Source organism: Aethalodelphis obliquidens, unplaced genomic scaffold (assembly GCF_003676395.1).
Source record: "Aethalodelphis obliquidens isolate GAN/ISIS:26980383/991018 unplaced genomic scaffold, ASM367639v1 scaffold19, whole genome shotgun sequence".
In the NCBI taxonomy this organism is placed as follows: Eukaryota; Metazoa; Chordata; class Mammalia; order Artiodactyla; family Delphinidae; genus Aethalodelphis; species Aethalodelphis obliquidens.
Window position 1 is genome coordinate 10,604,904 of NW_020837963.1, and position 27,510 is coordinate 10,632,413.

A 27,510-nucleotide genomic window follows, 5' to 3' on the forward strand; every position below is an offset into this window, starting at 1 on the left:
CAAAAGCCTGAATTGCTTTAACTACCCTGAGATTTGAGTCATGTCTGCTAAACAGTGTTTTCAAGCACACATCCGTTAGGGGTTTGCTTTCTATCCAGGGGTACATGTGAGCTTCAGAGATAATGCTAGACCATTGCTCTCATGTCCTTTTCAGAATGATTCCATTTAGAACATCTGTCAATATCATGCTGCAACTGGGAACAAAATAGCTTTGTGTTTTGCTGCCTCCTACAGAGTCATAATGATCCAATGTTAGGGAAACACATGAAAAGCATTGATTCTGAATGGATCTATATTAGTGAACCAAATGATTTAGAAGCTCTTTCAATTCAGGTAAAAATTTCTCAGATCAGGGAGCAGCCTTATCCTGACCCTGATTGTGAGAATTATTGGCAAGCTGCAGTGTTCTCAGTAAGAATACTCATTGAGCAGATTTGGGTTTTAGCAATTTCAAGTCCAGAATTTCAAGGTCTGCTAGACCTTGACCCCAGAGTACTATGCCCCTTATGGATACAGAAAAACTGGAATAAAATTGGAGAAGTGTAAGAACTCACGAACAAGGAAAGTGTGGATATGATTTGAGTTTAGAAGGTAAAGAGTAGGGGTAGAGAGGACATTCTAAGGGAAAAATTAATGATAGTAGAAAATAGGATTACTGGACTATGGGCTATAATATGAAAATTAAAATAAACTCTTGAGATAATAAGACTGGTACTTTCATTGATTTTCTAAAGCCTTCCACAAATAAGTACAATACAATTATACAGGATTAGAAATGTCAGGTGGAAAAATAAGTATCAAAACGGGATTTAAAAAATCATATGAGAGTAGTTTGTACAACTCTATAAAGTACATTTGAATTTCTAGATGAGATGATTAATGTCCTACAAAATTACAACTTTGCAAAACTGATCCTACCGGAGACAGGATTAAAGGGGCCAATTACCAGAGAAGAAATAGAGAGCAATTTAATCCCCCCCAACAACACACACATACCACCTGGACAAGATGGTTTCATATAGAAATTCTTTCGAACATTTAAAGATCAGATAATCTCCATAATACTTAAACTACTCTAGCGCACAGAAAAAGAAGGACATTTTTCATATCCTTTCAATGAAGTGATTGTAACGTAAAGCTCAAAACCAAAGATTGTTGCAAAAGCAAGACAAATCTTACTTATTAATACTGATGAAAAAGTTAAATAAAATGTAAGTAACATAACCAATGGCACATTAAAAGATACTACATCATGAGCAAGTGAAATTTATTTCAGAAATATAAAGGTGTTGCTATATAAGGAAATCTATTCATAAAATTAAGCTAAGGAGAAAAACCAGGAGATCATCTCAATAGAAGAAGAAAAAGTAATTGACAAATTTAATATCCACTCATGTTAAAAGCAGCCAGCATCTTCCTTAATGGAAAAACACTAGAGAATTTCCAACTAAAATCAGAAACAAGGATGTCCACTGTCTCTACTACTCTTTAATTTTGTAGTAGAGGCATCAGCCATTGAAAGTAGACAAGAAAAAACAAGTAGAAGCATAAAAATTTGAAAGGAAGAAATAAAGTATACCTCTTAATCAAGGATATAATTGTACATCTGGAAAATTCAAAATAATGAATTGAAAAACCACTAAAAAAATAAGAAAATTTGGCAAAGCACTGAGTAATAAAACCAATATACAGAAGTCAATAATCTTCACATAAACAACAAAACAATAATAGGCCAAAGTTGACAGATGAACCCCAAGTTACAAAAGCAAATAAGGAAAATCATATACTTAGTTGTGAACTTAACAAAAATATCCAAAATCTGTATGAGGGAAACCATAAATTAATCCTGGAAGTCACAATAGATGACTTGAACACATGGAAGACATATGATTTTGGATTAGAAGACTCAATATTGTAAAGATGTTAAGAAAAGAACAATGAGGAGGGGATAACTTTTTCAGATATTAAACATTGTATACTTAACTGGTGCTTCATGAAGAGACAGCTAGACCAGGGGAACAGAAGAGAAGAATCCAGGAATAGACACAACTGTGTATGAAATTTTACTATATGATAGAGGTAGTATCTTAAATCAGTGATGAAAAGATGAATTTGTATGTAAGTTGTATTTGGACAGCTATCATGAGATAAGTTTGGATCAATTCTTCATAACATATTTATGGTAAATTCCAGGTGAGTTAGATTCTTAAATGTAAGTTGAAACCATGTAAGTAGCAGAAGAACACATAAGTGAATTACTTTATTATCTGGCATGGGAAAACCTTCTTGTGATTCAGAATTTGATTTCTCCTCCCCCAGACATCAACAATAACAATAAAAGTCGTTTGGGTGGCATAAATGTCACAAGCAAAGAGACAAATGGGGAAAAAGTATTTGCAACTTAAATAACAAGGTTTTAATGTCCCTAATACACAAAGAACTTCTAAAAATAGGAGAGATAAACCATTTTTAAAAACTGAACAAGAGATATGAGCCTTCCAGTCACACAAAAAAGGAATACAAATAACCCTTAAACGTATGAAAATATGCTTGACCTTGATCACTGTAAAAGAAACACAGGCTAAAACAGTATTAAGATATGGCTTCAGACCTATCAAATAGAAAGCCAGATGTTTGACAATCTTCTCTATAGGTAAGCACAATATAAATGTTAAGCTGAGAAATCTTCAGAGATATATATTGAATTGTTCATGAAAAAATGTTATGATGCCTGGTATTTGCTTCAAAATAATCTGGTAAAGGGAGAGTTTTGGATACATGAAACAAAGATGGCCATGTATTGGTAGTTTAGAAGCTGGGCCATCAGTATATGGGTGTACACTACTATTCCCTCAAATTTTGTATATGTTTGAAAGTGCTCATAATAAAAAGTAAAGGGAAAAAGGGGAAAATTCATACAGTTTCAAAGGATACCACAAAATTAAGCTAAAGGGAAATTTTTACCTTATAGAAAAAAGAATTTTAGAGAAATAAAATTATACATTGGCTTAGAAGTGCACTTACTATGTGAGAATAATGATATATCAATGGAGAAAAACCAATTTAAAGCTGACTTGTGTTGGAATTTTTACCCTTTATTTTCGGGGTGAGTAAGCTCAGTGAATTCTTAGTCTATCTCTATTATATTATATCCCTTGACCATAAATTGAAACAAAATGAACACATTTAAAAATAGATTTGATTGCTCCAGGAGACACATTGACCACTGTCAACAAATAAAAGTTCAGTTAAGTTGATGTTGATTTATATTTGCAGTTTAGTTTGAATGTTCCATATAGGCTCACATCCATTAATTCTAAATAGCATTTAGGAAGTATCGAAATAAAAATTACCTTTGATAAACTTTGCTAACTGAACAAAATGCTATGGAATACACTGAAGAGGTTTTTTTTTTTTTATTTTTTAATTTACACCCTCCCCCACAACTTCCCTCCTTCCAGAAAATGCCTTCTGTTCTGATGCACAGGCTACAGGCCCCTAGAGTACTTCAGCCGTCCATAATTTAACTGTAACCTCCTGGACATGAATGTGGTGGTAGGAAGCTGTATTTCAAGGTCAGTTAATGAGAACCACCTTTAGGCTATCGTTCAGATAATGAAGTGCTTGCTGTGAGAATCCCAGACCCCAAATGCTCTTACTGGAGCCCAACACAAACCAATCAAATAAAGATAAATGAGGAAATAGTAAACATCTGTCCATTTTATGCTTGATAGTTTTATTTTATGGAAACCATCTACACTGAATGCAACGTAGTATCCGTGATATTTTATTTGTCTACTATTTTAAGCTTTCTGAAGTACCTTAAGAATGGTTTTATGAATTTAATAAGTTCACGTCACAAGGTCATAACTTGTCATGGCATCCTTAAGATTGTTACTTGGAGAACTAGCAAAGTTTGCATGGGTTAGTCCATCTGGGTAGTAGTCGTCCACACATATCTGTAGCATTTGTTAAGCTCCCCACTAGACAAATCGGAGTGTATCCTCAGAGCCATGCAAAATATCATGCAAAACAGAAGGTGCCAATGAGTGTTAGATGGACAAATGGATGCTTTCATAGAGGAGCCCAGTTCTCTGAGCTCTGACCTATTCAACTGACAAGTTAATATGCTGTCTGCCAGCACAAATCTCACTTTCAAAAATTATAGTCCCTCTGTACTTTCTCTTTTCCCAGGTTATTTGAAATTGCTCTTCTGAAGATATAAATATTCTACTTTGAGGAAGTTTTTATACTCTTGTGCAACTTAAAATAGAAAAATGAGCTCAGGAAGCCAGACCTGGAAAGTACCAAGGTCATTATTTAATCTAAACATTCACTTTACAGATGAGGAAGGAAGGAGAATCCAAGCTCTGAACTTGGAGAGACTCCACTTCCACCAACTGCCCAAAGACACATTTCATTAATCATGACATTTGCGTGGCTCTGAGAATCTTAAATATTAAATATACACTAACACATATGTATTGAGCTCCTCCTGTATGCCAACCACTATACTGGGCTCTGTGGATCCAGCAGTGGACAAGGAAATTAAATTCCTGAGCTAATGGAATTTATGTTGAACAAGAATGAAACAAAGCAGGGTAAAAAAAAAAGAGAGAGAGACAGTATGGGCAACCTCATTTGAGATATTCTAACTATGAAAATCATGTTCCCAGAGAAAATTCCCTTCCCTCATAGAATGAATATATTTCTACTTTCTACCTATCTAACCCAGTTTCCATTACAAATCATAATGAACACCAGTCTTGGGGTTTCCTCTATTAGAATGTCACCCCATAAATTAGGTAACTTCCCTGCACGTGATTTCTCATCTGTAAACTAAGGGCTAGACCACATGATTACTTAGATTTCCTTCTACCTTTAGGATTCTTCATTAAACAGAGCTTCATGGGCGTTGTGAATTCTTTTCCCTACTCCTTCCAGCCTCTTACCTTCCCACGAAAGGCTCTGAGGTCGATGCTGTGGTTTCTGTATCTAAAAGACCTTCTGGCTCTTGTGGTATAGTTTGTGACACAGTGATAATGGCAGAGAGTCAGACGCATTTCCTGAAACATGGCAATCCTCTGGCTTTTTCTTCCCTTTTAGATTCATAGAACCAAGAACTAACAATCCCATCAATCATTGCGCGGGAATAAACAATACTGCTAAACTTGTCAGCTTTTTGATCCTTACCAGATCTTTTCTTTTAGCCCAGTTCTTAGAAAACAGCCTTTTTTTACCAAGGCTTTTATTTTTCTTTGTGGTGGTGTATTTGCTGTGCCAGGGATAGACTACTGAGGTCACATGATTTTAGGACTCAGAAAATCACATAGTAATAAAAGAGGAACGAAGATAAATACAAAAGAAATTTCTTTAAAAGTTACAAACTAAATGCAAAAGAATTGTATATATAAAATAATTCATTTTTAAAAGAAACTTGGAGGCAAACTATCTCATACCCAGCTTAATATGTCAATTTCTTTAACTAGTCTATTGAAGACACTAAATAAATGGTTTCCACAGTACCAAGCTTGCATTCATTTCAGGTGGAATTTATGTTCAATGCCACAAAATCTCCACCATCTTTCAGTTAAAGAAAAGACCCTGTGTGGGCTGCAGTAGAATTGATCTGTGTTAGCCAGGATTGTTGACTCTGGATTAGAGCCTGATTGGGAGGCAACCCCAGGCAGTTTATGGACTGCAGATTGGCTACAGGTCAGAAATACATGGTAGGGCATGTAGTTGGCAAGTAGTGATAGTCTCATTCTGTAAGTGACAATTCATCTCCCATGCGATGGTCCTGAATCTCCTCTCGTACCTAATTCCTCCCTATGCTATAAGGTTAAATGCAAGTTCATCTTCCTCTACAAAATCTGCTCTGACCATTGCAGTCCATGAAGATTATTGTTTTGTTTGAACTAAAAGCACAACGATTTGACTCATTTATCAACTAATCATGTTCCGTCTTGTAAAATTATGTTGTATTTTCTTTCATCCTTATTCGGGGTATGCGTGCCTTGACAGAAAGTAGATTATGGATTACATTTTTGGAATTTTCATCTTTGGGCCTGATACTGTATATTGGAGGTATTTAACTAGATTTGCTCAAGACTTAGCCTTTAGTGACACTGTCACCAAAAATATTGCAAAAAGCATAGTTAACTGTAAGCAAAGTTTTAAAATGTGCTGATGTATCTTCTTGTTTCTATTCATGTTTCCAGGAAACCACAATATCCTCCGACTTTATCGTGTATTTAGGTAACCAGTCGCTTCAGTTTCTTCCCTCTGATTATCAAGGATTGTGTCCAGGGACGAATTTTGCTTTAATTACTTAACTATCTTAGAATATTTAAATTTCATCTGTTTTTTTTCACAAGAGAATTAACAGTTTTATCTGATTTTACTGGTGAAATAACAGACTTTATCACCCTTCAGAGGAGTTTCACATGAGCAAGTTTGGAAGGGAAAGAGAGACTAAGGTAGAGTGATGGTGGTGATGATAGACCTTAGATGGGGGAAACCTTACAACTTTGACAGCAATCTCCTCTAGCAACCCATCTGGCTCAAAGACTAGAAACAGCAACATCTTCAACCAAAAAGTCCTGGTAAGATATTTGGCACCAACCCAAACGCAGAACTACTCACTGCCAGGGGGTTGATCAATGCAGACATTTTCTAAGAAGAATTTCACATCAGTAGTGGAGATATCTGTATCCCTGCATTAAGGAAGGCTGGTTGTTGATGGTTGCTATGCACCTCTTCCTGACAATGGTTATACTTTGTATAGATCTTAAAAAAGAAAAAGAGTACATTCACAGTCAGCAAACATCTACCCTGAGAGCCCTACTCAGTGAAGAAAGGATGTTATAAGAGAGGAAAACTTTAGTGCAAAAATATATATTGGCAGCCCTCAAAACACCTGACCTCAAAAACCATTCATTAATTAAAGAAATATACATCCATCAACCATAATACATTTAGGAGGATTTAGCATCAATAGGGTTCAAATTTTAGAAAATTCTAATGTAAAATCATTGTAAATCTTCCAAACGATGTAATAATACTGGCTGGCTAACTACCTAATCATCATCTTCATCATTATTTATCCAAAGACATGGAACCTTTTAGTTTTGACCCTGTACCAAAATGACAATGTAAAAAATAAAGTTTTGTGTAAATTGATGAATATGTGCATCATTTTCTTACATGTAGAAAAATGATTCGAATTATGTAGCAGTTTTCAGATATGTCCATGGAGCAGCCTGTTGTTGACATTTAATCTTGATCACCTCAGAACTCCTGAAGGGTACAATGTTTTCTGGATTGTAGAGGTGAGGAAATATTCCTCCTTCTTACCTAATAGCAGAGAAATGTTTCTATTCTAGGGATGTCTTCATAAGCCTTCCTCTATCCATCTGTATAACCCACAAATCAGAAAGTTGTACCAAATGGCAAATCATTTTGCTAACCTCAAGAGTGGAAAGTACATCAAGTATTTAGTGGGTGATGGTGTAATTCAAAGGTATGTGGTGGTAGTTTTCATGTCATCACTGTTTTTGGCATTGGCCCTTGGCATCACCCATAGCCATTGTAACAATGGAAGAAATTAAAACCAAGGCAGGAGAGGTTAGGGCAGTGGGTGAAATGGCAAGTGATGTTCCTTCAGGAGAAATATTAGAAGAATTACCATAGTTATGCCTCTGAATAGCTCTTCCCTTTTTTCAAGGCCTAGAAAATATTCGGCAGATTTGCCAAATACAGCATATTTGCCGTTGGAGAACAGAGGGTTCAGTATTTCAGAACGTAAGATTTTAAAACATTGCTTTTGAAATGATTTCAAATCAGTGTTTTTAAAGGTTGTCATTTCAGCTGTGAAATTTTTTAAATTAAAAAGGAATATTTTGTATGCATATAATAGAAAGGTCATCCTGCAGGATTACATGCAGAATATCCCCCTAGGTTTTTGTCTTCCATTACTCATATATAATTTCAGTCTCCCTCTAGCACACCTGCATCATCTTGGACAGTTTTTTCTATTCCCTGTGACTGTTTTTCCTAGCACCACACTCCTGATTCCAAGAGACACTGGCTTAAAAAAAAAAAAAAAAGGCTATAACTCTTTAAGTTCTACTATTGCTGTGGCAATAGCCATGGTGGGTATCACATAGCTTTTTGTTCCATATTACCTGACATGATATAAAAAGATAGGTACTAAGTGAAATCATAGAAGAGTCCTTACTCCTGAAGCTGCTCTGAACTAGTTAACTCACTGAGTCACAGAATAGAGGCATTCCAAGTTTTTACCCTTGAAAGCTAAATTGACGTTGCTTTGCAGGAAGGCAAAGGAAAACCAATTTTAATCATAAGTACTTATTTTTCCTCCTACACAGGCCCACCAAGACCATCACTATGACCGATGGGGACTATGATTATCTGATCAAACTCCTGGCCCTTGGAGATTCTGGGGTGGGGAAGACGACATTTCTTTATCGCTACACAGACAATAAATTCAATCCCAAGTTCATCACGACAGTAGGGATAGATTTTCGGGAAAAACGTGTGGTGAGTTTTTAACCATACTGTTAACTGGTTGCTGATCCTACTATATAAGATAAGGATTAAGGGCTTCCTTGGTGGCGCAGTGGTTGAGAGTCCGCCTGCCGATGCAGGGGACATGGGTTTGTGCCCCGGTCTGGGAGGATCCCACATGCCGCGGAGCGGCTGGGCCCATGAGCCATGGCCACTGAGCCTGCGCATCCGGAGCCTGTGCTCCACAACGGGAGAGGCCACAACAGTGAGAGGCCCACGTACCACAAAAAAAAAAAAAAAAAAAAGATAAGGATTAAGAAGCTATGTTTATTGCATTGCAAGGTGACCGTCTTTTATCACATGAAATTCATAACCTGTCACTTTAATCCAATTTAAATATTATTTTTTACTGTCTCAATTATAAATAACATGTTGCTTAGAAAAAATTGAGTGGTACTATCACTTGCCTCCAGAAGTACACAGGGCAACTAAAATCATTTATGGGTTTGCATAGTGTGTTTTCTATGAATTCTTAAGGAAACTTTCAAAACATGAATTAGTATCTAAAATCATTAACTCTTTATCTGAGTTCCTCAATAAAAACAAGTGTTCATTTCCCTATGCTTACAAAAAAAGTTAAAAGAATGATTGGCAAATAACTGGAACATGAGCTTTGTGAGTTCCTGCTGCATTTTTATTTATGTGTAGACTCAGCCATCAATCACTAGCTTCTTATGAACAGAATGTGAGACCAATCCTTGCTATTTTTCAAGATAAGGGATTTTAAGTGAGAATCACAACCACTTCCTTCTCCTATGCTAGACGCTAATGACAAGGATATTGTGACATGTGAGACGTGTAACATAGGCACAGAAGCTTAGCCAGATTTACTGCCACCCAAGGTATTCTTGATTGCCAAGATGGCGGTGGCTTCCAGTTGATATCACAAATCCAAAACAACAAACAAAGAAAATGATGTTGAGAAGTTAAATCATGGTTCCTTATAATGTCCTGTACCTTATCTGAAAGTCCAGTACTATAGTCTTAGCAAACTTGCTCCCAACCCTTCCAGGGTTTTTCTGTGCCTTCTCCCCTCCCAATTCCCCACCCCCAACTCCAATCTAGGTATAAATCTTTGCAGAGCTTTTCCTTTAAAACATCTTCACTAAGCCATAAGTAAAAGAACTGGATAAATATTAAAATTTCTATGCTTTGTTTAAATAAGAAGTCAAAATGCCATCATTTAAAAAATTTAAACTTTTCTAAAAAGAGCCCTTGAAGGAACGACTAGTAAGGAAAGACTTGAAATATCCTGTGTAAAGTTATTGAGAAATTCCATGTGTTTTTCATTTTGAAAGTCCAGTTCACAGTAGAGGATATTCAGGTATTTGTAAAGCATTTTACTGTTTTAAAAATGCCTTCACATCTGCTATTTCATTCAAGTTAGCAGTAACTCTGTAAAGTAGGAGGAAATGATGGGTCTAAATTTGCTAAAGGAAAATAAGATTCTATGAAGTTAAATGAAGAGTCTATATTTGAACGTAGAAGTTGGGTCCTAAATCTAATGTTTGCTGCCTCCATGAGGAAATGACAGAAGGTGTCTAATTTAAGTTTGCAGGATGCCTAAATTGTTTTGAAAACCATACTTATACTTGACATTTAAAAGTGAGAGTATATGTGATACTTCTGGGGAAACAAAACAGAGCAAATATTTATTTTGCACTATGAACTTTGATTATAGTAATGAAGAAAAAATATGCTGAGTGAACCCAGAGAATTTGAATGCTGACATAATCCAAAGCAGTATCAACTGATGACATTTGTATTTTTCAGGTTTATAACACACAGGGACCAAATGGGTCAACAGGGAAAGCAGTTAAGGTACATCTTCAGCTTTGGGACACAGCAGGACAAGAGAGGTAACAGTGAATTACTTTGTTTCTAGCTACAAATATCTTAGGAAAACTTATTTTGATGGGAATGCTGTATGTGGTATGTGGACTTGTAAGGATATGCAACTCTCCTTCTGGTTTCAAAATAAACATTTGTATCAAAAAATAAAAATAAATTATTTGTGGTTAATCGACCATAACTAGCACTGTGTATTTGGTACAGATTTCAAAAATCAGATTTTCAGAAATCTCTGTGAAAATTCTTATGCATTGTCTTTGTACTTTGTAATAGGGGAAAAAAGAAAAAAACTTCTCCAGAATTCAATTAAATTGAGGTGGGAAATTGACATTGTTACAAGTACTACTTGAAGAGGGAGTTGAAGAAAAGGGTGTTAATATCTTTCTCATCTCTTCCTGCCCTTACACACAGACTCTCACCCTGTGCCGTTTGACTGGCTTAACTCTCTGAGATTTTGGTCTCACCATCAGCCTCCAGCTGGAATGTTTTACTCCCTTTCCACCTTCCCTGAGCCTCTCCTTTCACCAGGCCTGGCTCACATTACACCTGCTTGTCGGGGCTCTTCTGAACACCCCAAGTGAAACAAACTCCCTCTTTCTTGAACTCCTACATCTATTCTTCCGTCCCTTAAATTACTCAATTAATTATATACCACCTTGCAGTAAGGTGAATCTTTTATTTTTATCTGTAACTGCTGGTCTCTGATTCACTTGTGACCTTCTCACCCCAACACAATTGTGAGCTTTATAAGGACAGAGGCCATACTTGGTTTTTCAGTCTCGTCTCTGGTACAACGTCCAAGTCAAGAGACACTCAGTAGACAGTAGTGTGGATTGTTGAGAGCTGGAGGTGCTATGCTATTATTTGATGAAAATATATTTCTTTGAGATTCAAACTTCCGGAGTGCAAAAGACCCCAAGCTAGTGAAGCTTTTCAATATTAGATTAAACAAAAATTGGCAATAGATTGTCAGAGAAGACATTTAGAAGGCACATACCTCCCAATTCTACATCACATGTCTTACAATGTTTATGCTGGTAAACACTTCAGTCTTTGAAATGAATCCAAAACATTCTCGCTTTCAGTGAGTGTAAACGCCAGGAGAGGGGCTGGGCCCTCTCTGTGAGCTTTTTTGACTGTGAATTCCATTTACACACATCCTTCAACACGGCTGGTTCTTCTGAAGTCATTCCTTACAAGAATCTCTGTTCATATGTCAGTTTTGTTGTCACAAAGATGTATGTTTTATAGACCGATTTAATTCATTTTTGAAGAAGGAATATGAGAAAATGTGGTTCCCATATGTCTTCGCACACGATATGTCAGCCTAGCGTGATGGCAGGCTTCTCTCATCTGTCCCCTTAAGACAGCTGCTCCAGGAGTGAAATAGGAAATACTAAGGACAGTCTTAGTACATCAAGGTTATTCATTCCTTGAGAATTTTGCATTCTGTATACAAAAGGTGCAGCTAAGCAGCAGGATGAACAGTGCCTCACACCTCAACCCTGTGCCTGAGGACGGCTGGCAGTATAAGCCATGTAAGATAATGATTATTGATAAAAGGCACATTATGGGAAGGAAGACAAAAATCATACCCCTTATGTAAACCTAAAGGATGCAGGGCACAGACTTAGTTCTCAGTGAGGGAGAAGGAGCTATAATGCGCCCTAGGATCTGTTTTCTCATGGGGTCCTAGCTTTCTCCACCCTGGGGACACAATGAGGTTGGTGAGTGAAGCTAGAAATCAATAAGCTTTCCCCTGGAGTAAACCCTGGAAAGTAAGGGGGTTAACAAGGGTACTGGGCTGAGTGGTCCAGGGTATGAAGCTGGTCCAGAGCAAGAGTATTTTACCCATGTTGCTGTGGATGCAGAAGTGTTTGCTCCAATGAGATCTTATCGAGCAAGTGTGTTTTAAAGAAACTGTCATGTGCTGTGGGCAATGAGAGGGGGATAAGGCACAGTCTTATCCTCAAATCAGACACACGCACACACACACTCTTAAGGAGAGGACAGAGAGGAGACTATTGTGGCTGAGTTAGCCACACTCTTGTGGTTGGAGCAGGAGACAGTTTTGGGAGTACAGCTAGTTCCCAAAGACAGAGAAAGAACCCTTCAATAAAAGCCCTGTAATCTCCGAGCTTCTAGTGACTGGTAGGAACAAATCCACAGGAAGAAAACTGAGTAAAACTTTTGGTATTTCATAATCATCATGAGTATGTCCTACCAAAGGAATCTTATTTTGGAAATAAAAAGTCATTAAAATATCTCTTCTGGGCTTCCCTGGTGGCGCAGTGGTTGAGAGTCCGCCTGCTGATGCAGGGGACACGGGTTCGTGCCCCGGTCCGGGAAGATCCCACATGCCACGAAGCGGCTGGGCCCGTGAGCCATGGCTGCTGAGCCTGCGCGTCCGGAGCCTGTGCTCCGCAACAGGAGAGGCCACAACAGTGAGAGGCCCGCGTACTGCAAAAAAAAAAAAAAAAAAAAAAAAAAAAAATCTCTTCTCCCTGCTTTGGTATTGAAAGTATTGTTCTCTATTGAAGTCATTTAACACTTTAATAATTTATATCCTTTGCTATTTTCTTTCTTTATTTCTTTATCTATATTTGACAGGCATTTAGCGAGCCAAAAATGTGCTCAGGGCCATAGAAACGCAATGGATAGCAAGTTAGAAACACAGCTCCGTTTTTCTTGGAGCTACTGGGGTAGAATTTGGACAAATAAACAATTGCAATAATAGCTTTAGGGCACTAACAGGAAAACAAAGAGTGGTTGTCAGGTGCACCAAGAGGAGCCCATAAGCTACATGAGGGTGTTGGGAAGTCAGCGTGGGGAGGTGATACTGTTATATGTAAATATACATACTCATACACAATGTATGAGTGAATCTTATCCAGGCTAAAAGGATAGAAGGTAAAGGAAGCATGAAGGTGAGACTACCCACAGGAATAACAGCGTGTGTGAAAGCCCAGGGGAGAGAGTGAACTTTCTAAGAACCAAAAGAAGATCAGCTTGCCTGTGGGTAGTCAACAGATGAAGCTGGATAGATGAGCAAGGGTTAGTTCATGCAGAGCCTTGACGGATTGTTGAAAAGTTCAGTCATTATCTTAAGCAAAGTACCATCATTTAAATGTTTTTAGCAGAGGATTTATATAATCAGTGGGAAGAAATCAGGGAAGGGGAGGATCCCATACGACACTGGAGACAGGAAGACTGTTGAGAAGGCTGTTGAAATTATCCAGGTGGAAGATAATGGGTCCAAAACTAGAATAGTGGCAGGGTACGTGGACAGAAATGAGAAAGTCAGGAGATATTTGTTGATTGCTTGTATATAGCAGGTGAGGTAGAAAGGCTGTGGTGACCAAGGAGGATGGTGATGTCATTGACAGAAAATCAGGAGGAGGGGCCAGTTTGGTTTTAAACACATGAAGTTGAGGGTACCTTAGTTTCCTCCAAGTGGAAATATCAAACAAGTAATTGGGCTTATGGTGCGGAGGGCAGGAAAAATCTAGACCTATAAATTTGGGGTTCAACATATAGGTGATAATAGAGCCAGGGAAGTGAATGAGATTAACCAGTGAATATATGTAGAGGAAGAAGGGGTCAAGAATAGAACCCAGAGGAAACCCAAGAATCTACAAATAGGCCAAAATAGGAGATCCAAAATTAGGAGGACATTTAGGATAGGAAGTGATACGCTTCTCTGTTTCAAAGTCATGTGCCTTTCTAAAAATCAGTTGCCAGATTCACTTCTTTATCAGTATAACCCAAACCTTCTCTGGACCTTACGTGTGATCTCTTGTTTCGCCCATTGCTGACATTGAAGTGGATCTGAAAGCATCTTCAACTTCCCTGAGGATGTTGGTGTAGAAGGGGTTGGAACAAGGGAAAGTCATCGCACATGAAGGAGTGCATTCTTCAAAATCCTCCATTAGAGATGAGACTTCTTGCTTTCTCTCCTCAACTACCAAGTCTCTCTGCCCTCCCCTCATTCCCCTAATCAACATCCTCTTTTTCCTTTCTTCACTGTCATCCTTCTCCTTAAGAGACATGCATGCCAGCCTAAAGCTCAGTTTTATCCCTAAGGAGTGCTTATAAAAGAGTTTTCTCACCAATGTTCTTCCTTACAAAAGAACCCTAGTTCCAGCTGCTAACAAGTTGTGATTTTCTGCATGTAATCACAGGCATTCATTTTCAGGCTACCATGTGCCAAGCTTCCTTCTGGGCACAGACAAGAAATTTGAAAAGTATAAGTTAAAGTCCCAACTCTAAAGTGGCTTCTATTTTAATTGTGGGCCACGAGATGCCCGTGAGCCAACGAGAGAAAGATTCCAAGGGGCTGTGTAAGCGAGCGTGTGGTTGAAGTTTACAAACTCTTGCACGCCTACCTGCTATGGAACATAAAGCCGGGACGCAATCTTAAACAAATCCACAACCAGGTGTTCTCCCCGACCCTTCAGCAGTCTTTCTGCCCATTCGGCAGAATAATCCCGAGGGATGCCATGGGGAGTTCATATCTGAAAGGGAAATAGTGTTGTTTGTATTGTCATCAGAATTTGCATGTGGACTGACTTCCAGAACTATCCACTGTGCTTTTTTGGCAGATTCCGGAGCCTCACCACTGCGTTTTTCAGAGACGCCATGGGTTTCTTATTAATGTTTGACCTCACCAGTCAACAGAGCTTCTTAAATGTCAGAAACTGGATGAGTAAGTGGGACTGAGTAACTTCCGTTGGCCACGTTGCTTCTCTGCCTCACAAGATGAAACCAGATTGGGGACCACAGATTAACTCTAAAAAGTCACAGGTTTAGTGTTTCCTGTGTCACCTTCAAAGCGGTGGCTTTTACGTGGCTCATCCAAAGTGGCTTAAAATTGTGTTTTCCTTTGACGCCTTAGAAGAATCACCACCTATACGTAAGGACTTTATTGTTGCAATTGACAGGCCATTAATTCCACGTATCCAGTAAGTCTTGAAGGACTTCTTAAAACTAAATGAGTGGTCACATCTACTCCATCTAGCCTGGTGGGGACACAGAAAAACAGCAGTGTTTTCTGAGGGGGCAACTGGGTTAATTAGGTGAGAAATTGTTTCAGAGCAGAGCAGCCACGTGAAAATACGGTAGCGTGTCAGTCAACAAGCTCACGTTGAAATTTTACTTCTTTTTAGAAAAGTGTTCAAATGTGAGGAAGACTGGTACAGAAAAATCTCCAGCCTTCATGGCAATTTAAACATAATATAAAGTTTCAAAGTAGCCTAATCAGTTATTAAAGCCAGATCGATATGTCAGCACAGAAGCGTGGTATTTGATTTTTCCTTTATTTTTTTAACTGATGTAGCACTAAAGACAATATTTCATTTGCATGTTTTAAATTACAAATACCAGTTTTGATCCTAGTGGGACGTACCAGCAGTCGCATGGGGCTGGTGCTACTTGTCATTTCTAGATTTGTCAGGGCTGTCTGTGGCCAGAGTGATATTTTTTAAAAGACTAGATCATATTATTCCTCTGCTCGAAGTCCTTTGGGGATCTCCCATCTCACTTGGAATGCCTCTTTAATTCACTTTTACTCTGCCCCAGCTCACTGGCCTCCAGCTAAAGGTCTCTTCCCTGAGAAGCACAGTCCTGCCTTGGGGACTTTGATTTCTGTTCGCCTCTGCATTGATTTCTCTTTTCCGATTTATAGCGTGTGTTAGTTCTTTCATCTCCTTCAGGTTCTCGTTCAAACCTTATTTATCTCTTGGGAGAGGCTTTCCCTGACAGCCCCATCTAAAACAGTGCTCTTCACCACTCTGTATGCCCTCAATACACTTTCTATTTCATTTGGTCACTGCCACCACCTGACACATATTATATTTATTATATTATATTATATTTATTATATTATTTCTTTGTTTACTTGTGGTTTTGGTTCTTTCTACCACTAGAATGTAAGCTCTGTAAAGGTGCGGACTTGGTCCTCTTTGTTCCATTGCGATACCCCAGATCACCTGGCTGAGTGTCTGGCTGTGTAGATTCTCAAATATATACATATCTTATTATTACATGTTATATATAATTATTAATATATATAAATGCTTTAAATGTAAGTTCACTAACAGTGGGGAAAAATACCAACAAATTCTGACTTAATTCCTTCTCCAAATGAGTGTTTATCCTAGGATCTGTCTCCATTTTCTTTTGCTATTACATTTCTTTATCCAAATTTTGGTGTTATTATTAGATTCTGGGGAGATAAGGAGATAATAAGATTATTCAGTTCTTTCAGAGACTGATTCGTTCATCATTTTTCAAGGTAGATGAGATGCTCCCTTATTACTAAAATTTCCAGAAAGATACAGTTGGGATTTAAGATAATTAATTGCCGTATCTAATAAGGCTTTAATTTCTAACATCCAAATAATTGGTGTTATAGAGTAAGCATTTGTCTTCTTTCTCTGACCTCAGCAAGGTTGCAAATAGCTTGCCTTGAGGTAGACCGTAAAATAGTCCCGTAACCTTGAAAACATAGATTGACAAGTTTTTTTTATCGTTTCCTTCCTTCCTCCCTCCCTCCCTTCCTTCTTCTTCTCCTCCTTCTTCTTCTCTCCTCCTCCTCCCCCCACCCCCCTTCTCTTTTAAACAGTGTCTCCTGGAGAAAAGAGAAAAACAAGTGACCTGTCTTAATATTGTTTCTACATGAATTTGTGGTGGTTCAAAAAGGTTCTGCTCTTGTGGATCATCACCTTGAACTTCAGGAAAGGGAAATGTAGCAGCCTCCTAAAGGAAAGAGCAAACTTATGTACTTTAAGATCACGTTCCATTATCTCCACTTATATTTGAAGAATAAATGGAATGAAAAACAGTATGTTCATCTCAAAGGGCATTTCCCCAGATAGAGAGGAGCACTGATAGGTATTCGTACAAGCGCTTCATATACACTCTTATTAATCTTCACAACCTGCAACCTGTGAGGAATTAGCTCCATTTTCTAGATGAGGAAACTGTGGCTGGGAAGAGTTAAGCAACTTGGCTAATATAATGTAACGCGTAAGCAGCCAAGCTGCAGATGAACAATTAGATTAGGACTCTGAAGTATGAGCAGTCATTTGACATCTCTTGTTTATAACTAACTTGCTGGTTCCATCTGTTTTCTTTCCAAGGCCAACTGCAAGCAAATGCTTATTGTGAAAATCCAGATATAGTATTAATTGGCAACAAGGCGGACCTGTCAGACCAGAGAGAAGTCAACGAACGGCAAGCCCGGGACCTGGCTGACAAATACAGGTAAGTCAGTCATGTGGAGATGTCCTCTAAACTCGCACACTGCTGCTTATAATGGGGTAGGCTCACAAGATTGATATTAGAAGGGATACCTTTGATTCAGGAATGTCGCATGAATGAAAAAGATCTTCCAGAGGAATATATGTGATGTTTTTAATGAACTATTTCATAATACTAGCAGCTAACATTTACTGAATGCTTATTATGTGCTAGCAACTGTTCCTAGGCTTTAACTCATCTAACCCCTCATAATCATATGTAGGAAATCTAGAGTTATCCCACTTTATATATGAGTAATTGAGACACAGAGGGATTGAGTAACTGATGGAAGGCCACATAGATAGTAAGTAGTAGAGCTAGAATTCAACCCAGGCAGACTGAAATCAGAGTCCATGCTTTTCAACACTGTACTCTACTGCCTCTCAGTCAATAACTACAGAACTCTAAGGAGTGATACCTGACCTGGACATAATATTGCAATCATTATCCTAGCTGAGCTTAAATGGCAGCTTTTAAAATTTTTTAAATATTCCATGTAATTGTAAATTGACTCCCAAGGCAGAAATTGTCATTCTTTTCCAAATGTAAGCATCTTTGCCAAATCTGTCCATTTTTTACTGAAGGATTCTCCTTGAGAGCTTTATAAATGTACATGTCTTTTTGGAACTTTGGATTCCAAATAAATGTAGACTGTATTCACATAAATATCCTATATAGTGCCCGCTTAAATTCTAAATCAGACCCCTAGATAATTGATTGGAGGGAAGTAATAGTTTTAATGGTAATATTGTTCACTAGTTTAGGCATTTTTACCCTCTTAATTTTTAAGAATCAGTGATGATGCTTTGGCTTCAAGTCCCTGATTACCTCCTGTATCAGTTTCCTTGCCCATAAAACTTGTTACACCCGTACTAAAAAGAAACCCACCAGCTTTCACTCACTGAGGAAAAACAAGGATGTTTTCCAACTCAGCCAGCAAAATCGTGATTATTTCACAATCTCTCAGCCAGCCATGTTGTTGCATGTGTGACTCATTGGCACATCTTGTTGTATCTTTTCTGGTTCCTTCCTCTCAAAAATATTTGTCATCTCTTCCATGCTAGCATACCATATTTTGAAACAAGTGCAGCGACTGGCCAGAACGTGGAAAAGGCTGTGGAAACCCTTCTGGACTTAATAATGAAACGAATGGAACAGTGTGTAGAGAAGACCCAAGTCCCCGACACTGTCAATGGTGGTAGTTCTGGGAAGCTGGATGGGGACAAACCAGCAGAGAAGAAGTGTGCCTGCTAAACTTTACCATATGAACTGATTATCCAGAACCCCATGCAAGCATCACTTCCAAAAAGAGTGACAAACCACACAATTGTTGTTGAGTAGACCATGCATAATGGCATGTCTTTCTTTTTCTGCCAGAAAATCTATTTTAAGAAGTCACAGTAGTCAACAGTGTTCAAAAGAGTTGACCAGTTGTCCCTGAGGCCCATCCAAACAAGATCAAAGATTTTCCATTGTCATCATACCATCGTGGATGCTCCATTTGTTTTCCTTATAAAGAAGATGAGTATATAAGAGAGTATACAAGACGAAATATCAGGGAGTTTTCAAAGCAAAAGAACCAAAGTTACCTTGTCACACTGGGGACAAGAATAAGCTTCTAAAGGGATAACATAGAAAGATGACTTTTTTAAATGGTTGGATTTACTTCTTATATAGAATCTGACTTGTACTTTTATAGGTTTGCATTGGGAGAAACATTAGCTAAAAATGCATATACACAAAAAAGAATTCTAAGTGGTTCATTAAGAGTGACATTACCATGTACATCCTATAAGCTGTGTTAGAATGACTACCTTACGAGAGGATGAATGTCAGACTTCTGAGAAAATGTAGGAGACTGCGTAATAATGCCATTTGTATATTCTTAATAAATGGCAGATAGACAAGAATAGGACTGTGAATGACAGAGGACAAGAGAAATGCCCAGGGAGAAAAATGAAGGTATGGGAACATGGCATTTGGGCAACTGAAATTAAATGTATCTGTTACAGATGTCTGGGAGAGGTACTTAGCCAAATTTCACTCAAGCCAATTAGAAGCTGACATTATCAATTGGGATTAAGAGAGTCTCCAGAGGTTTGCATTTCCAACAAAATTTTAGAAATTGGTGTAGTGTTCAGCTTCACATTTCCAATTTCTTAGCAATCATGATAAAAAGTCACAAAGAGAAATTAAAGATTGCTGTTTATTAACTATCTCTTTATGCACTCAAGAAAAACTATTTAGCCTTAATTTTTTTAGATAAAATATGTTGGTGATGCGAAATAAAAAGTGACTTAATTCTAGGTTTCTTTCTGATTTACAAAGTACTGGAAACTCTAAATCACATTACCAACACCCACCCCTGGCTTTGAATCAATTGTAAAAATAGAGGGATGTCACTTTGTAGATCAACAACTTAGAATAATGATGGATCGATTTTATGGTCACTCTGAATTTTCATGTCATTTATCACATAAAAATGGATGATACATCATGCCACATTACAGTGTATTTAGCATCTGTTTTTATTTTGCCTAAGGCAAAACACCTATGCTTGAACTATACTGGGGGGCTGGCAGAGATGGAGCTGTATCTTATCTAAGTAAAACTTTTGTTAATGGCTTTATTTTTCACATAATGCTGTCTTTTCTTTCTAAAAATGATCACAAAGGTATTTTCCATTGGCCTATTATTATTGCATCTAAACATGGGCTTTTGATTTAGTTTCTGGTAAACGTAAGCCACTCCTATTACTATTATTTATGTATTTCAGTCAATTTTGTCAATAACAAAGTCATCATACTTTAGGTTTTCTCTTTTTATTGTGAATATATGATTTTTCTACAGGATAGTTCCTCTTTGTAGAAAAATTTTCCAATTAAACTTCACTTTTCTAGACTCTCTGTATATTTTTTGTTAAGTTACAAACATAGGAAACTCTAAATCCCAGTCCCCCACCTTTAACCTCCGTCTGCCAACCTCCACTGGGTGTCAATCAGTTTTAGGAACACAGACCCAAGGGATTGTCTAGTTACAAGACCCAGAAATGTGCCATGAATCCAGGTAATTTGGAAGCTTTAATGGAGTTAGTCCTTAACAGATTAACAAGTTCTCACTGTCAGCTGCCCAGGTCCTCTGATTTCTGCAGCACGATGCCAACTTCTAAGGTTGGTCATGAGTGGGTATTCGCTCCCAGGATGCTTTTCTCTATGATGCTATTCATGACCTCAGTGCCTGCGCCAGGAGGATAGAAAGCTATTAGCTATCGTCAAAGATGTTTCTTCTGAAACGAATATGAGCAAAAACAATGTAACCATTGGTGTGGCAAAATTTGGTGAACTTTTCGGTCATTAGGTCGATTTCTCCTTCGGATTCAAATTATGATGCCCCCTGTATTTCCACAACAGGAAACACTTAGCCTTTCTAAAATCCAAAAAGCATTTTATTTTTGATATGCCTTTTTGTTTCTATTTATTGTCCAGTTACATGATTGATTTACTTATCCAAGATTCTGTCACTGTCAGTTATTTAACAAGCCTTTATTCAGGGTCTATTTTAGGATCATTATTTGATAGCCATAGCGTGAAGCAGAGGGTGATGATGCTTATAATTGAAGAACTATTCCTATAAAAATAACAATTATTGGGTAATCTCAAGAGGAATGAAATTTAAAACAGACAAGAAAATTAATTTAAAATAGTATTCTACTTATAAATAAACACTTAATCTAAATGTTTTCTCTGTCAAGTTTGATGTAAGACCCTGAAGTCTATGTAACCATTACTAGTAACCATTACTCTTTCATTATTTCAGAATTAATTATTCTGTATAATTCATTTTACAATTTCAAATTGACTTGGGGTCACGAAGTATACAGACTGCTTTTAAACAATTGCATACACCCTTTAATACACAGCAATATGTATTACTTATTTTGTCCCAAATGCTTTAGTTAACCATATCATATTTTGGAGAATTATTTAAAATGTACATGAAGTTCCTTTCTGATATAGAAACCATTTTGGAAGTGTTTACACTGGTTTAATGTTTACATTGCTCTAACACAGTGCCTCGGAGACCTCCTTGACCAGAGTTGTCTCCAGCCCCATAGCTTATTTCCTATAATACCATGTTGTAGGAAGGCCTCACAGAGACTCTAGTGCAGCTAAAGGTATTCTGAGGTTTTTGGCAAAGGGTATAAGAATCTTATTCAAATCTGGAGATTATTACCACCATCTCCTGGTCACTTTTTGGGGAGTGGGCATTATTTGAGACTCTGTGATTAGGTACAAGGTTACCTTTTAATGTAAAAAAAAAAAAAAAGTCCTTTGAAAAATGTATCAAATATAGTTGAGAGAACATGTTTGTCTTGGTGTGATGAGGGTAACAAGTCACAAATTGGCAGGAAAAAAAATGCTAAATGCTGGGAATTGAGCTTGTGGGTCTCTACATAAGAATTTCAAAACTCCGGCCAGTCCCACTCCAGCCAAGTTGCTGTCATTTCCATATTATCAGCTAGCACGCTGCAACAAATTTGAAACCAGCATTTTCTAAAGTAAATATTTTACCTGTTGTGTTGAACCAGATGGGACATTGTATGTATCAGTGGGTGTCTTTGTTATGCTTCTAGTATGTTATTCTCTGCCAATGTGTACAGATAGGAGGAACGGGGCAAGAGTTTTTATCAGGCGTTTCTTGTCTTCTTTATAAGAGAGAGAAACTTGACCATAGAGGAGGACTCACTACATTAAAAGATAGTTTACTAACAGCTGAAATATTCTTTAAAGTGTAAATTTTGTCCACTGGGAATCAACAAATTTGATGAAGCTCATATACATTCTCACCAATGGAGTGGGTGCATCGGTTAGAAGGAGAAGCAATATGTGTAAAGAGATACAGTGTATAACTAGATGTAGCATATAGCCTGGAACTAAACATTTGAGGGAGAGTCCTCATCCATAAAGAATTTTTGAGATTAAAATTCTAATTGTAAAGAGGTAATATTGAAGTTTCTGGTGTCCTAAGATACTTAATAACTCTTTAAAAGGAAGATCTGGGAGCTACATTAGCCAAAGTGATAGAAAAGTTGTCTTTCACCTTCTACTCCCAAGCTTGAAAGCATTAAAAGAAGTCTAGTGTATCTGAATATTTTAGGGAAAGCTTTATCATTTTTAAAGATTCCAAGATACTGTCTATGTTTGAAAAGCTTGTCTAAGAATTCACCAAAAGCTGTATTTTCTTCTTGATCTTTGACCAAAGTGGTATAAGTTTATTTCTGGGGAGAGTGCTGAGCTCTTAAATATGGAAAGTAGATAGAGAGTATTCTCTGAGATGAGTGTTGTCTCAATGCTTTATAAATCTATGGAGAAACTTGTCTCATAAAGTAGAACTGATAAAAATAAAACATTGTTAGCTGAATAGGGAATTTTATAAACTTATTGCCTTGGAGTTCTTGGGTAGAGACTCAACCACATTGACATTGTTGAGCAAGAACTATAGAGATTAGAGATTAAAGTTGTCTAAATAGAGTTTCTAACTATGGCAGAACATGGAGAAGACCATACTTACAAGGTTGATTTTTAGGCAGGAAAAAAAAAAAGACTGACCAAGTTGTTTGTAACCAGATCTATGGCATATATTTAGCCATTACTTTTATCTACCAACTAGAGGTTTATGCCCTTAGAACTAAGCTAATAAAAATATTGAAACACTAAATATTTCATGATTGGCATCAAAATTTGGGAAAATTAGAAACCTTTACTCTATCTGAATCAAATTTTCTCATAAATTGCACTTTAATTTTTTAAGAAGTAGCATCACAAAGATGCCTTTCTGCAGAGCTCTTTTTCCCAACAGCCTATGATTGAGATATTTTTTAAATTCATATTTAGAATAACAAGCAAACATAAAAAACCATGAGTACCAAAATAATGGGGTTATTTAAAAAGGTGTTCTCTTTTGAAGAAAAAGAGTACAAAGAAATTGTCTTTGAATTGAGTTATTTAAATCTGTTTCCGAGTTCATTTTCTTTCCAACTGGTCGTGGAAGTCCTGGCTATTATCCCTCAGTCGACTTAGTCATTAGCAAGTTCTGTAGGAGCCGCATGTCTGTTCTTAACCTAACGGATCCCTTATTTAACCAATGGCTGTTGTCCTTATGTCTGCCGGCACATCAAAATAGTATCTGTCCCTAGCAAAGTAATAACATATGCTTATCCTTACTCTTCTCCAGGTTATTTTTTTCAAGTGTTCTTTGAGAAGAAGCCTAGTATTATAGAAAGGAAAGTGGCCAAAAAGAACAATTTGGGGGCCATGGGTATGTCATTAAATATGGCTTCTCCAAGTAGGCTTATAAATCCTAAATGCCTCACAGGGTTCATGTCTGGCCCAAAGGAGAACATATATAGAAACTGGTTTGTAAATTATGTTCCATTTCATAAACTGACACTATTATCCCAAGCTAAGAATAATAAAATATCACAGTCATACTTTCACAACCGTACTTTTTCAAGTGTTATAGCAGGGACAAAACACTAATTTTAGTCGAGATATTGGAAACTTGAAATGGGTAGTCGGCTTACTGTCATTGTATTTGATTGAAAATGTTTAATATATCTCAAGTTATTGAAAAAATATGAGTCCTATTTCATTTTGTAGGTCATCTTGTATTTCTCTCAAGGAATCCAATTACATTCTAGATAGTATATTACAATCGGGCCAAAATCCTCCTTGTATAAATAGGGCTTCTGTGTCCACAGCCTTATAAAAGATACTGACTGTATCTGAAATTATTTGAGGAAAATAAGTTATCCCACTTAATGTGTTAAAAGTAGACAACGTTCCGGCATAATGCTGAAGTGCTGCACTGTACCCCAATGGTCTACATTTACGTGATATTATCTTCAGTTTTAGGCTAAGCACGTTCGATTGTTTTGTCTGTCATTTACTCAGATCTCTGTTCTGTCTAGTGCTATGAATGTAAATTAAAACCCTAAACATGGAGTTTTTATTCTCTGTGACCCTGAATAGACTGTGGTGCCTGACAGACACGGTTAGGTCAGGATTTTGTTGTACCAAAGTTCTAGTAGCTTCAGAAATCAGAGCATCCAATGATTTTGTGGTGTGTGGGTTTCAAAACTATGGTTGAGAACTGTATTCCGTGATTGTTTCTGCACACTTTTCAAATAAAAATGCATTTTTATCAATTATTTTGTATATTCAAGGCAATCTTATTTCTGTGCTGAAGTTGAATGAATGGTGAATGGGGAACATTAAATTAGCATCAGTATGGGAATTGTATCCCATTAAAAGTGATATCCATCAAGAACTAGGAAAGAAGTGATTTGGATTTGGCCAAGTGGTTTTTTTTTTTTTTTACATCTTTATTGGAGTATAATTGCTTTACAGTGGTGTGTTAGTTTCTGCTTTATAACAAAGTGAATCAGTTATACATATACATATGTTCCCATATCTCTTCCCTCTTGCGTCTCCCTCCCTCCCACCCTCCCTATCCCACCCCTCCAGGCGGTCACAAAGCACCGAGCTGATCTCCCTGTGCTATGCGGCTGCTTCGCACTAGATATCTACCTTACGTTTGGTAGTATATAAATGTCCATGCCTCTCTCTCACTTTATCACAGCTTACCCTTCCCCCTCACCATATCCTCAAGTCCATTCTCTAGTAGGTCTGTGCCTTTATTCCTGTCTTACCCCTAGGTTCTTCAGAGTCTGTCATGCAGAGTGAAGTAAGTCAGAAAGAGAAAGACAAATACCGTATGCTAACACATATATATGGAATCTAAGAAAAAAAAGGCCAAGTGGTTTTTATCCATCTCTCTAAACTTTCTAATTTATTATTTGTTTAAAGGCTGGAATTTTCAAGGCACCTTTTCTAATAATTTTAAATGATACATTTATAAATTTAGCAGTTAGCATGTTAACAGTATTCCATGGTATGTCAACACCTCAATGTATTATAACCTATTTCTTCACCATAATAAAATGCTGAGGCGAGTGGTAATATCTCCTTTAGTTACAGACTGGTGACAGGACCAATGTTCAAGGCCAATTCAAGACCACAACCATACAGCTTCCTCTTAAATGTTCATTTGCAAAGGCTGCCTTGTTCCCAGAGTTGTTCTCCCTCCATATGTTACTTAGATAGGCTTTGCCAAGATAATGATGAGTTTTTAATTTAAAGATAAACAACTCTCCCACTGCAAGCAAATAAATCCTTGGCACCATTCTCTCAACTTTACTCCATGGTAGCAGTAATGCTGTTTCACACAGGCAGAATCTTTTGCCTCCTGGATTCATCTTAAATAATTCAAGACAAGTCAGTAGAGACTTGCTTTTCCTAATGGTTTATAGGGTGTAAAAATAGTCATAACATGCCCCCTATTGAGGAAAAAATAAGGCCATCTTGTAATGGTAGGATTTCTCTTTTTAAAACTGGATGTAAGGTATTTGTATGATCACAGTTCTCTACACCAAGGAAAATTTCACTTCTTTTTTTTTTTTTTTTTTGCGGGACGTGGGCCTCTCACTGTTGTGGCCTCTCCCGTTGCAGAGCACAGGCTCCGGATGCGCAGGCTCAGCGGCCATGGCTTACGGGCCCAGCCACTCCGCGGTATGTGGGATCTTCCCGGACCGGGGCACGAACCTATATACCCGGCATCGGCAGGCGGACTCCCAACCACTGCGCCACCAGGGAAGCCACCCTGGGGCTTATTCTTTACATGCCCGTCCAGCTGATGTCCTCCTGGCTATTCCGGAATACAGCTGGCCTGCCTGCCCCTAGGGACTCATGCACTTGTGCTTGCCTCTGCCTGGACCCCTCTTCCACCAAAAAACATCTCCTTCCAATCACTTCCCTAGCATTCTTCCTATCTTTGCTTAAATATTACCTTCAAAGAGAAAGGTCTTATTTAAAATCAGTATCCTATTTAACTGACCAATCTACACACAGTTTAGTTTCAATTATCGGTCAGATAAAAATTGCCGCCACAGCCTTTCACCCCTGGTACCTCCCTTTCCCTAGGTTCTGCTTCACTTTTCTTCAGAGTCCACAGCACTTCCCTGAGTTTATCTGTTCCTCATCATTGGAAGATATTTCCATGAAGGTAGAGATTTTCCCCTTTTCTTTCTTCCCTGCCAGATGCACCTCTTCCCTCTCCCCACTGCTGTCGCCTTGGCATCTAGAACAACGCCCGGCAAATAGAGAGCCCCAATAAATATTTGGTGAAAGAAGAAATGAATGAATCTAGTGTGAGAAACGAACTGGGTGGATTGTAGAATAACATAGTGTTAACTTAAATTTTTTTTTACTACTTTATTGAAGTAAATGTTTAAATTGTACAATTTATTTTTTGTCATAAAACATACCCACGAAAATATGACCATTATCAACACACTGAACATGCTATTACTTCCTAATGTTTCCCTGTACTCCTTCACACTCTCTCCCTCTACTCTTGTCCCCAAACACTGATTTGCTGTCTGTCCCCATAAAATAATATGGTATATCCTCTGTTTTTCTACTGGATGTTTTCAAGTGTAATAATTTGATATTTATCCATTGTTGTAATATTGTGGTTTGTTTTTATTGTTGAGTTATATTTCAATATGAAGGAAGGAAGGAAGAGATGTAGGAAAGGAATCATAATATTTATGATATTTGTTTAAAGAATTTTTAGTTATTGATAGATTGGATCCCTACTCTGACATTGATAAAGATTCTATAATTATTTTCAGATCAGAAGATTTCAGGC

General features: G+C 37.6%; 1 protein-coding gene across 5 annotated transcripts in view; it reads left to right on the forward strand.

The window, feature by feature from the left end:
• The window catches only part of RAB27B (RAB27B, member RAS oncogene family), a 69,495-nt gene that overhangs the window by 41,057 nt on the left and 928 nt on the right, over positions 1–27,510 (forward strand). For 4 of the 5 annotated variants that reach the window (XM_027118561.1, XM_027118559.1, XM_027118560.1 and 1 more), the window contains 5 exons: positions 8,391–8,562; positions 10,363–10,448; positions 15,042–15,145; positions 17,580–17,703; positions 18,804–24,949. In XM_027118561.1, coding sequence (XP_026974362.1) covers positions 8,410–8,562; positions 10,363–10,448; positions 15,042–15,145; positions 17,580–17,703; positions 18,804–18,993 — 657 coding nt within the window. In that variant the 5' untranslated portion in view covers positions 8,391–8,409 and the 3' untranslated portion in view covers positions 18,994–24,949. Of the gene's footprint in view, positions 1–6,656; positions 7,523–8,390; positions 8,563–10,362; positions 10,449–15,041; positions 15,146–17,579; positions 17,704–18,803; positions 24,950–27,510 lie in introns of those variants that run through there. The other variant, XM_027118563.1, reaches the window with a different exon arrangement.